General features: G+C 37.5%; 1 protein-coding gene across 1 annotated transcript in view; it reads right to left on the bottom strand.

Moving 5' to 3' along the window:
• The window catches only part of LOC126161972 (cytoplasmic dynein 2 heavy chain 1), a 778,966-nt gene that overhangs the window by 317,705 nt on the left and 448,204 nt on the right, over positions 1-13,057 (bottom strand). The window contains 1 exon segment of the mRNA XM_049918163.1: positions 6,153-6,304. Within this exon segment, the coding sequence (XP_049774120.1) occupies positions 6,153-6,304 (152 nt within the window).

The following is a 13,057-nucleotide window of genomic DNA, read 5'->3' as shown; positions in this document are numbered from 1 at the left end:
GGACTTCCTATAGAGGTCAGGTCTGTTTGCTGCAATTAGATGTAATATATTTCCATCATGAGTTGGGTCCTAAACATCTGTTCTAGGTAGTTTTCAGAAAAGGCACTTAGCAATGTTTCACAGGACGTCTTGTCACACCCACCACTAACAAATTATAATTATCACAATTGATTGTTGAACGATTGAAGTCTCCTCCAATGATTACAGTACGATTATGGAACTTATGTAATGCAAAATGAGATTTTCTGTTATGTTTTTGGATACATCAGGAGTTGAGTCCAGTGGGTGACAGAAGAACCCTATTACAATTTTGGGCTCAGGCTTCATACTTTGTCTTGCACAATCAATCTTGCATGTAACTTCAATTTCTGTCATGGTGGATTTGAGTTTCTTGTCTACTGTGACAAATACACCATCTTAATTTCCCTATCCTATCAATATATATTACATTTTTTTCCCACAGAGTTTCCTACTGTCAGTTTCAGGTTTTAACTTTCCATGCCTTGTATTATGTGAGCCTCAATTTTCTTTAGAAGCACTTCAAACTCTGACACTCTGTCGTGAATGCTTCAGCAGTTAACCATTAGCATTTTAATACTCTCACCTGCTGGAGGCATTTCTTTGCAACTTATGCTATACTCCTGGGTTTCTAACAACTATTGTTATCTGGATGGATGGAGCACTGCCTAATCTAAAAAAAAAACCTTATATGCACCCCACACACAGTCAGATACTTGGGTAGCTGCCTTTGATGTGTAGTGCACACCTGACATATTTAGGGGAACCCCACCAAGTCCAGGAACTGACAGCCTAGCTTGTCACAGAACCTTTGAAGTCTCTGTTTCAAGCCTTTCACTTGTTCCAGAACCAGGGGGCTATGATCTCTTCTAGAGACAATGCTGCAGATTGTGAGCTTTGATGAAACTCCATGAACAAGGCTGGTATTAACCTTCTCTGCTATTTGCTGGAATGGTCGAAGTATGACCTCAGAGCCCAGACAACAGGCATCATTTGCTCCAATGTATGTTACAGTCTGCAGATGGTTGCACCCTGTTACCTCAGTGCTGCTTGAATAACCTCTTCAACCTGATGAATGTTGCCTCCAGGCACACAAAATGAGTGCCATTAGTGTTCTTTTCCCTACTTTGCTGCCATTTCCCTAAGGGGTAAACTGCCCCTGCCAATGACTATAGACCTTGACTCCTTTTAATCTCTGTATAGACATCGTTTATATATGAGGCATTAACAAGTTGATATTGCATACATTGGTTTTCTGATGTATGTTCTCATTGTTGTGATGTGCTGTAGCTGTGAATACATTGTTTTACAATAAAGATATAGGTATAATTTCATGCACTCTTCAACTTTATGTGCTAAAATATTAGTTTTGAGATTCTACTCTACATATGTTGCTTATCAATACTGTACCAAATATATGGTATAAATATTTATATTCTGTCCATGAAATATGTCTTGACTATTGTACTAAAAGTTTCTGTACCGGTGATCTAGTATGACAGAAATTTGTGTACATAAGTACCCATTTCTCCCACATAACTGTTAGTGTAAGACAGATATATACCCTGAAATTATATTGATAATAGAGTAAAATCCTTGTATCTTTATTCTCTGACTGACAGTAAAAGCTCTCCCAAAAGTCATGCATATGTGACTGTTGTGTGAACAAGTGTATATAGTATGATTTGTGGTAAACATTACAGTGTTTGTTTACTTGGTGCTTCCTTGGTGCTTGGTCCTTCTTCAAATTTACTGAGGCTGTAAGGCCCACTCAGAAGGAAATTAATAACATCTTGATTAGTTTCGATCTCACCAAATGATTTCTATACAGGGTGTTATGAAAAGGTATGGCCAAACTTTCAGGAAACATTCCTCATACACAAAGAAAGAAAATATGTTATGCGGACATGTGTCCGGAAACGCTTACTTTCCATGTTAGAGCTCATTTTATTACTTCTCTTCAAATCACATTAATCATGGAATGGAAACACACAGCAACAGAACGTACCAGCGTGACTTCAAACACTTTGTTACAGGAAATGTTCAAAATGTCCTCCGTTAGTGAGGATACATGCATCCAACCTCCGTCACATGGAATCCCTGATGCGCTGATGCAGCCCTGGAGAATGGCGTATTGTATCAAAGCCGTACACAATACGAGCACGAAGAGTCTCTACATTTGGTACCGGGGTTGCGTAGACAAGAGCTTTCAAATGCCCCCATAAATGAAAGTCAAGAGGGTTGAGGTCAATAGAGCATGGAGGCCATGGAATTGGTCCGCCTCTACCAATCCATCGGTCACCGAATCTGTTGTTGAGAAGCGTACAAACACTTCAACTGAAATGTGCAGGAGCTCCATCGTGCATGAACCACATGTTGTGTCATACTTGTAAAGGCACATGTTCTAGCAGCACAGGTAGAGTATCCCATATGAAATCATGATAATGTGCTCCATTGAGCGTAGGTGGAAGAACATGGGGCCCAATCAAGACATCACCAACAATGCCTGCCCAAACATTCACAGAAAATCTGTGTTGATGACGTGATTGCACAATTGCGTGCGGATTCTTGTCAGCCCACACATGTTGATTGTGAAAATTTACAATTTGATCACGTTGGAATTAACCCTCATCCGTAAAGAGAACATTTGCACTGAAATGAGGATTGACACATTGTTGAATGAACCATTCACAGAAGTGTACCCGTGGAGGCCAATCAGCTGCTGATAGTGCCTGCACATGCTGTAGATGGTACAGAAGCAACTGGTTCTCCCGTAGCACTCTCCATACAGTGACATGGTCAACGTTACCTTGTACAGCAGCAACTTCTCTGACACTGACATTAGGGTTACCGTCAACTGCACGAATAATTGGCTCTCCATTGCAGGTGTCCTCGTCGTTCTAGGTCTTCCCCAGTCGCGAGTCATAGGCTGGAATGTTCTGTGCTCCCTAAGACGCCGATCAATTGCTTCGAATGTCTTCCTATCGGAACGCCTTCATTCTGGAAATCTGTCTCGATACAAACGTACCATGCCACGGCTATTGCCCCGTGCTAATCCATACATGAAATGGCCATCTGCCAACTCCGCGTTTGTAAACATTGCACTGACTGAAAACCACGTTCGTGATGAACACTAACCTGTTGATGCTACATACTGATGTGCTTGATGCTAGTACTGTAGAGCAATGAGTCACATGTCAACACAAGCACCGAAGTCAACATTACCTTCCTTCAATTGGGCCAACTGGCGGTGAATTGAGGAAGTACAGTATATACTGACGAAACTAAAATGAGCTCTAACATGGAAATTAAACGTTTCAAGACACATGTCCACATAACATCTTTTCTTTATTTGTGTGTGAGGAATGTTTCCTGAAAGTTTGGCCGTACCTTTTTGTAACACCCTGTATTGGGGATAACTCCATGAATGCTAGAATGTATGCTAAAATAGTTAAACTAACAAAATAGCAACTGGTATTATCTTGTTAATTTTTGTTTATTTAAATTGTTACCATAAAATTCATGTAAAGCATTTCTCCTATTTCACCCAAGTATTACTTGCAAATGCATATGATATAAGGTTAAATTATTTGGAACTTCACCATGAAAGTAACTTGTATAATGTTGTGAAGATTAAACAGACCGAAAGACTTATCTATGAACTGAAACACAATGAAAATTCTAATCTCTGTATTTATGCCAACAATTTCTCTTTCTAAAAAATTATTTGGTTACTTTTCCTCATTATATGAATGCATGGTGTCTGTTCTTTCAGACATGTCCAAAAGAACAGACATCACACACTGATATAATTGATATACCTAACTGGGCAATGGATCCACCTTCTTCAGTACAGATGCACAAATAAGTCCTACCTCCTGTGGGACTCTCATAGTAGTGAACGGGAATGTAATAGACAGGGAATGAAGATAGGTGGGACTCGGTGGGAATTTGGATCAGCCATGAGGGATGCTGAGACAGTCTACACAATTGCGATAACACTGAGTACCAGATGGTGCAGTGGTTAAAGCACCTGCCTAGTAAGTAGGAGATTCCGGGTTCAAATCCCAGGCTGGTACAAATTTTCACTCATCGCCACTGATTCTGCATAATGTCTCGCTGCAGCTGACAGCAGTGATCTCCTTCAATTAACATACTTTTCCTCATTTAAAATATCAGAGAAAATCTGGTCCTTTCACTGTCATGTATTTATGATCACAAATACGCTACAGAGTTTCTTGTATAATTACATTTTTTCTTTAAATAATTATCTGAAATGATGCTTAAGCTACCTGTGACATTCTTCATATTATGTATGTTGGTCAGTCACCAGCCAAAGTGAAATGTTTACATGCTTAACAACACTATAAAATCCTATGCTCATAAAGCAGCACTAGAAATGAGTGAGGAAGTGCAATTATTAAGATCTTATGGTCATAATGACGAGAATTTTGCAAATTTATAGTCATGTTGGTTTAATTTGCTGTTGCTTCACGTAAATGGTTCATTCATAAGGTTGTAACAAATTCCTCACTTCTCAATTCAGCTAATTTCAGCTGATCAAATGCTGACTCTCCAGTGATCATGAGGTTACAGGGACATTACATTCTATGATTTCTTCAGTACAAACTCAACATGTGCCTAATATGTAACAATTAACGTGATGTCAGTGTTACGACGAGGCTATATGAGAATGGTCTATGGCAGCTGATGTGTCAGTAACTTTCAGCTTTCTACAATCTCACAGATACCAAGAAACTGTTGATAATAAACACATACAGAACGAAAACACTAAATTGACTACACTCATTTCTGAAAAACAAGACATACAACTTAATTTCAAGAGGCGGTGAATTCGTTTTTAAGACTAAGACTCCCTCTAAAATTTCTGGATGACACACTTTCCTCCAACAGAAATTATACTACAGTGGCATTCACAACCTCCATCTATTGCAGTTTTCTAAGTTTCTCTATTAAGCTACCTCACACATCTTCTCTTTTCAGTCCCTCTCCAGTCCCATCCAAACCAATTATTCTTTTTTGGTTCCCACTCTTCTATCTCTTTGTACTACCCTCACTGCCAGTTAACATTATTTTTCTCATTAAAATTTTTTTCTCCCTCATTACCCATTTTCCAGCTATGTCCTCAGTTTGACTGCCCAGTATATATAACATTGCTTTGCTTAATTCAATCCCACCTACCCTTTCCAGCTCAACACTACAGGTGATCACTCTTGACTCAAGGGTGTTCTTCCCAAACAGTTTAATTGTCATCCTTTGCATTGGGCTTTTTCAGTTTTGTGTACAACCTATGTTCATTTTTCCATTTCTCTCAGATAACTGAAGTTTCAGTTTCATTATAGGATATGAGTCCTTTTCAGTGGCTATTTACACTTAACTGCTCCCCTACTAATTGCTAGAAAGTGCCACTTATTCCATACCACATGTCATTTTCTTGAGATGAACCTAAATTTGGAAGCATTGTCAGATCTTATACACACAGGACCTCCAGTTTTCACCTTCTGCCCTCTACATCCATTTCTGGTTTATTGCCATCAACCTTTTGGTGTTCTGTGTAGTGTCTGTTACCATAAATATATTTGTTCCTGCTATGCTACTCTACCGACTGGTGCCTTGTTTCATTCACAGAATAAGTATGCATACAGGGAAGAGGAAAGAACAGTACTTCTGCAACAACACAAGAGAAGTACACAGCACATGTAATGTTAGCCAGTTGTTAATAGTTAATAGAATCAGAATGGACAGGTAGGAAAGGATGCTGTGAAATTCCATCCATAAAATGCCATGGAAGCTACATGACATATAAGTACCATATTCCATGACAGTAGAAGATGATGACGACAATGATTAATGTTGAACAATTACCATAAGGAATACATGTCACTATTGAGCAGAAAGTTCTTATTCATTGTCTACTGCAACAACATATAAGAAATCATATCCTGAGGTGGCTACTATGTTTTGAGATTATTATTCTTACTTAGATCTAATTAGCAGAGACTGCATCAGCTATTAAAAACTAAAAGAAAATAGTTTTGAATTTTGACAAGCATATTTTGTTAAGGTACCTAGAGGAAAAATACATTCATTATTCTAGTATTGTATTACTTCACCTGATACTGTGAATTCTGATCACTGAAGTGAATCGAGGAGATAGTGGGTGTCGACCAGCATCTATTCCTCCTACAAGACTTGCTACAACATGAACTTGTTCAAGTCCAACCCACTCCAAATTGTCATCATAGAAGCCCTTATATGTCAAGATCTGAATAGAAAATGGTAGTCTTTAGCAACAGCTGAATATACACAAAAACTTCACTATTTGCTTTGAAAAAAAAATCAATGTAGCAATAAAAGTCACACAAAAAGCACAGTCTCAACAAACAAATTCAGTTTATCATGTCAGATTAGTCAAGCTTTTGATCTGAAATATCTATACTTAGAAGAATATAATTTCTTTCACTGGTATTAACATACAAGTAGCTACATAGGCCGACTCTATCACTTACACGTTAAAAGAATGGAAGTATGCTCACAATGAGCATTGTTAGCCACAACCTCTTAACCAAATCAAATCAAACAAAACTTAAGTAATTGCATCATACAAACACACATAATCAAATGTGATTGGATAGATAAAAATCTACTCACTAAGCAGTGGCAGGAGAATATGCATATAAAGGTATTTAAAATATAATCAGGTCTTTTGCAGGAGTTTTTATTACTATATACCTTGCACTGTAATACTTATATTTCAGTTCCATAGATTCCCAATTTCTTGTCTTATGGAAAAAAATATTTCACATGGAGTTTAAGTAATTGACTGATTATGTTCTGCAATCACACAAATGAATATCACATTAGTAGGCATTAATCTGCTGAGACATAAATTCCAAGCATGAGATGCACGGATAGCTTCATTTTTGTATATATTGCTTGATCCACCAGTAAGTATAAAAAAATCATGATTGGTAAGAATAAATCAGGTTTTGTAACTGATCTAGACATACACCGGGTCTGACAAATCCTATAGCTTTCATGTTACTTTGTTTAACTATCTACATGTAATTCCTAGACCATGACTATTTGCCAGTATAATTATGTTTCTCTGTTCAGGGTCCAGTGAAGGCATGATGTTTTTCACTGCCAAGTTTTCAGCTGAGAAGTGTTTTTCATTTAACACTGAAGTAGGGTGAAGTAGGATTGTTTGTATGAGAAACATTGTTTGACATAGTGTTTCCAGTTGTATAATTTTTGTAACAGTATTGCATTCTTGACAATGATCACAACTCACTTTCAAAGGAATACTGATTTCTAGTTCTCAATATCTAAAGAAGAACTGCACACTTGATTTTTAGAGTGTCAATTTATTTTTGCATTGCATTGATTATTTTGTCCTTGTTTTTAATGACGTTTAAGAATTTTCTTTCGCAGCTTTTAGTTATACACACTTCAAAAGTCCATGAAAAGTTATCTGTATTAAGCTTTAAGTTTATTTTACAGCAATTTCTATGAAACCAGTAACTTGCCACTTTCAAGTGGATTCCTGTTCTGACTTTCTTGATACAATTCTACACTGATCAACACTTTTCACTTCACTTTTAGTAGTCATATTTAAAACATCTTTTACAACTGGCACCATCTTGTGTACTCATTGCCAATGCAGCTGACAACAGTTTTACGCCAGAGTGGTAGATGTGTGCATTCCTCTAGTGTGGTGAGCACAGTTCTGGTGTACCAATGCAACCTGTGCCAGAATTACCTTCCTTCTTATGCCAAACAAGAAAAACCACCAACATCACTTGGATAGCACAACAATTGCAGACCACCACAAACAATAAACAACATTGCTGTTAGTACACCAATGGACACAGCAGCAACAGGTGATTCCTGAGACATTGAAGGCTCTTAGTGAACCACTCGTTGAGATCTGCCCCCCCCCCCCCCCCCCAAATGCCCAGATACATATGCAGTCAGTATTCATTCATATCACCCTCCAATGCCATTGTGAGGTTCTCATACCCTCAAACATCATAATATTTACTATTTTTCACATTTTATGCTTATTCTTTAGTTTGGATACATACTGACTATTGATAGTCATGCAGCTACAAGTGGTTAAACGAATTCCAGCAGTAAAAATAATCTTTGTCTGCTGACAATGTTTTACATTTGCACTGTGTGTGCTGGGTGAAATATTTGAATCTGTCCCAGTGTCAGCAGCATTCTTGAGATACCAATGTGTTGAGATGTGTGTTTCAATATAATTAGGATGAAATTGCACTCATCTCAAGATTATGTTCAATTTAATCATTTTCACCATATTTACAATATACCTTAGGTTTAACTGTGAAGAAATTCATTATGTTTAGTAGCATATAAAATTTCTCTGAATTAAAGTACAGTTTGAATCAGTTTTTAGAGAAGGTACAATTCCAATTATTGCTACTGAAGGAACCTGTAAACTGATTAAATGAATGATTGGCCTGTTGGAAAAATGTATGTGCAGAGGAGAAGTGATGTAGCATTGTCATTAAAATTTGTGCAAAATTACTTTAGGATTGACAGCTGTAATGGGAGTATTCGGTGGAGAGCCGATGTGGAAGGCATGGACTGGGATCACTGCAGCCTGTGGCCTTTTCTGTTTTTATAGTTAAGGAAGATATTGTTACAGATGTTGTCATCTTTATTTGTTACGTGGTACTGAACAAGTACATCTAAAGTTTTGAGTGGAAAAGATTGATGTCACTCTCTTGGCCAGTTGATTGCCATATGAAGTCAACTGAGAGAAATGGTTTGTGTTATATGACTACCCTGAGACTGAAAACTTAATGTTCGCTAACTGCTCTCTATTAACAAGGTAATAAATAGAACTGATAGAACTGCAGCAGATTTGACTATAAATAAAAACATTGTTGTGAAGATTGGCAAGGATATGTTCAAGAAACAAAAGGAAGCTGGAGAAACATTTAAACTTAAAACCTAGGAAAAAAATGCGGTGTGGATAAGCAGATTACCAACATAGATTTGTTTCCATAGGATGGAATTCATCATCATGTTTATGACTATTATTGCAGAAAGGTACACTCAACACTAAGCAAGTTATTGGTCACACTTAAGGAATAACTTTTTCAATGCAGCACCACATAGTTATTCACAGTGTTACACAACCTAGGCATTCACCACTAACATTTCTGTAGCTAGGGTGACCAGATGCAATTGTTTAAAAAGGAGGACAAACAGCTTCAAAAAGGAGGACAAAGGAAGAAAAAAGAGGACATATCAAACAGGGCAACTGCAGACGAGGATACCACCGTCAGCTTTGGACAAGTCATGTGACTGCTGGGAATTACCGGTAAAACTAGTAGTTAATTGTTACTGGTGGGCAGGTGATGATTCCCAGAGCAATATATATATATATATATATATATATATATATATATATATATATATATATATATATATATATATATATATATATATATATATATATATATATATTATTGTTATAATAGAAGGAAACATTCCACGAAAGAAAAATATACCTAAAAACAAAGATGATGTGACTTACCAAATGAAAGTGCTGGCAGGTCGACAGACACACAAACGAACACAAACATACACACAAAATTCAAGCTTTCGCAACAAACTGTTGCCTCATCAGGAAAGAGGGAAGGAGAGGGAAAGACGAAAGGATGTGGGTTTTAAGGGAGAGGGTAAGGAGTCATTCCAGTCCCGGGAGCGGAAAGACTTACCTTAGGGGGAAAAAAGGACGGGTATACACTTGCACACACACACATATCCATCCACACATATACAGACACTCTGTCTGTATATGTGTGGATGGATATGTGTGTGTGTGCAAGTGTATACCCGTCCTTTTTTCCCCCTAAGGTAAGTCTTTCCGCTCCCGGGACTGGAATGACTCCTTACCCTCTCCCTTAAAACCCACATCCTTTCGTCTTTCCCTCTCCTTCCCTCTTTCCTGATGAGGCAACAGTTTGTTGCGAAAGCTTGAATTTTGTGTGTATGTTTGTGTTCGTTTGTGTGTCTGTCGACCTGCCAGCACTTTCATTTGGTAAGTCACATCATCTTTGTTTTTAGGTATATATATATTTTATCTTAGATTAAAAACATTGATTGTGGTGACAGTGTGGCATCAATTGTTTTTATATTTACACATAGTTTTAAGATTTAACAAAGACGGCTGCCTAAGCGCCACTCCTGATTGGCTACTTTCATGTGACTTTGCCAAAGCTGACAGGGGAGGGGGGGGGGGGGGGGATGTATCCTCATCTGCAGTATTCCCCATCAAACATACGTTCAAATTTAATAAATGAGTTTATGATTTATAGACATAACATACATACATTTCTTAACAATTATTGATACATCTCGGAGAAGTCTGGGCTTACTTAACAGATAATTGTAAGATGACACACACAAAAATTCTTTTCTATTATATTGGACCATCAACAGACCTTTCACTGATTCAAGGTTTAATCTATTCCTCTTATCAGTTCACAATGTGGTAATTAGAGAAAATATTCTTTCGGAATTATGCCCTGAAATACTGAAAAAGTATTCAGCAACTCTGAGTGACAGTGAACTGACTTACTTTCACAAAAAAATCTTTGCACATTTTTTTCTACAAGATAAAGTCCTAAATTCTGGATGAAATAAAACCATAACAGTTAATCTGTCGAGTTATTTCTTACCTTTATTGAGACTACATTCCAGCTCCACATATCTTACATTCCGCTTCCAATTAATTTCTCCCTTTCTTGAAAGCCGGATATTTGCAGGAAAGGACATCAGAAAATGTACACTTTCGTTTAGGCATAGCCAAATATTTTACATAACTCACTCGGTTAAAAATCACACTCAGAAATCACATGTGCACTACAGGAAGCCAAGCCAATACAAAGCAAAGATACGAAAAGAAAATTTTAAATAATCATTATTTGCATTCGCTTATAGGTCGATCAAAGATAACATCGACGATCCTGGTGCCACCTACTAACACCGCCTTCATGCGTGGTTATAACGAAGGCTAAGCCAACAGTTAAAGTATTTAAGAAAAGAGCAACAGAACGGGACAAATTGTAATTTTAACTGTATTACGCTCAAATTTGCGAAAAAGCTGGACACTGTAAAAATCCGCCCGGACCATGGACAAAGAGCTAAAAAGGAGGACATGTCCGGATTAATCCGGATGTCTGGTCACCCTATCTGTAGCCATAAGCTGTTGATGGAGAGGGAGGACATAGCTGCTTGGTGATGTCGATTATCAAGGAGGATCTGTAGAGCAAATTGTATGGTGTAGTGGAAAGTGGGTCAGTTGTCAAGCAGGGCTAGACAGAGGACAGAACTAAAGGAACATTGGGAATGCCTTCAGGCACAGGGGAAGGACTTATTCTTCTTCAAGCAGGTACTTCGCAAGGTTTTCTCTCAAGCAGTCTCCTACTTCTTAAAACAAAGAATGAAGGAGATTATCAGGAGAAATGAACTGGGAAAACTGTCAAAAATTGTTCTAAATAATGCTCTTTACCATTTACTTGTTGTTGACAAGGCACTTACCATGGCAAAATGAAAGGAGGAGATGACTGATCGGCTTCAGCATCATAACATTGAGTAAGTAACAATCTTTAAAAAAATGGAGCTTATGAAACTAATCTCTCTCCATAAAAAATGTTTCCACTTACATGAAATTGATGAACTCACAAACACATGTATGAATACTACTGTAAGGCTACCTTACCACTTCCATTTCATCCCAATAGAGTTAATATAGGTCCAATAAAGGATATGCTGCCAGGAATAACAATAAATTTGCACTCTCCACAGCTGAAGCATTCACACAAGATGCTGATAAGAAGGAAACAGTCAAACATATGCAGAGCACCATGAAAAGACCATGGCACAATCAAGCTATTTTGGAAATTTGAGTGTGTGAGATGATTATTCCATTAAAGAACAACAGTGATACTTCAAGCTTCTGTCATAGTGATGACTGTGGTGTCAGTAGAATTTTTCATTATCACCACAGAAATGGAGCACAGGTGGATTCCACAGCATGTTTGCAGTGGACAGTTTTAATTGTAAGTAGCTACATAACAAAATTATATTGACATAACTTTCAAAGCTTTAATAAGAAAATTTTACAGGCAACTAATTCCACATGAAGTTCATCTCAGGAATTCAGTCTGCATAACAAAATAAATACTACTGTTTATAATATAATTGCTGCAATACTGAGGCCCAGTTTTTTATATCACTTTTGTTCTTTCTCCCAGTACCGGTTGGCCTATTTACAATAGGCTTTTTCACCAAGATAAACATACATAATTTTATTTATTTTAGCATTAGAAATAAGTAACTGGATCAGATTACATAAAAATGTGTTGTACTCTTCAGATTTAATTTATATTATGTGTTTCACCTAGCTTCAATAACACACAAGTTCCCCGCATGAAAATTTGGTATGTCATCAGAATGCGTATTTTTGTAAATTGTGTGCCTATCATCTAAACAAATTGCTGCCATAGACAAATCAAAAATATAAATACGGTGCTACTCTGTACAACAAGTTGATGATCATTCCACATTTGTACACTGAATAGTCCAAGTGTTCAAGTGAGTTGAATGAAGAGGAATATTACATGCATGCTCCATGCGGGCCATGATAACACTGTGCCTCCAGATGCTCCTGCTGAACTGTGAATCCTAAAGTAATTTTGAACAGACTGTAATATCTTCCCAGGGCTGTTAGACACATTGTAACATAGTGAGAGATGTACAACATAGAGACTCAATGATGAATGTAACACCTCACGCATAAATACAAGTAGTAATAGTTTTGTGAAGTGTAAAAGCGGAGCAAATTATGTACCATTTAATCCTAGTCAAGGCAGTAAATTCCCCCCCCCCCCCCCCCCCAATAGACTTCAGAGCTATTTTCATCACTAGGCCATTCACTTTTGTCATCTCAACAATCAATGTTCAGGTGCCACAAGAT

This window comes from Schistocerca cancellata, chromosome 2 (genome assembly GCF_023864275.1).
Source record: "Schistocerca cancellata isolate TAMUIC-IGC-003103 chromosome 2, iqSchCanc2.1, whole genome shotgun sequence".
In the NCBI taxonomy this organism is placed as follows: Eukaryota; Metazoa; Arthropoda; class Insecta; order Orthoptera; family Acrididae; genus Schistocerca; species Schistocerca cancellata.
Note: the sequence above shows the minus strand (reverse complement) of the source record. Positions and strands in the feature narration are given on the sequence as shown.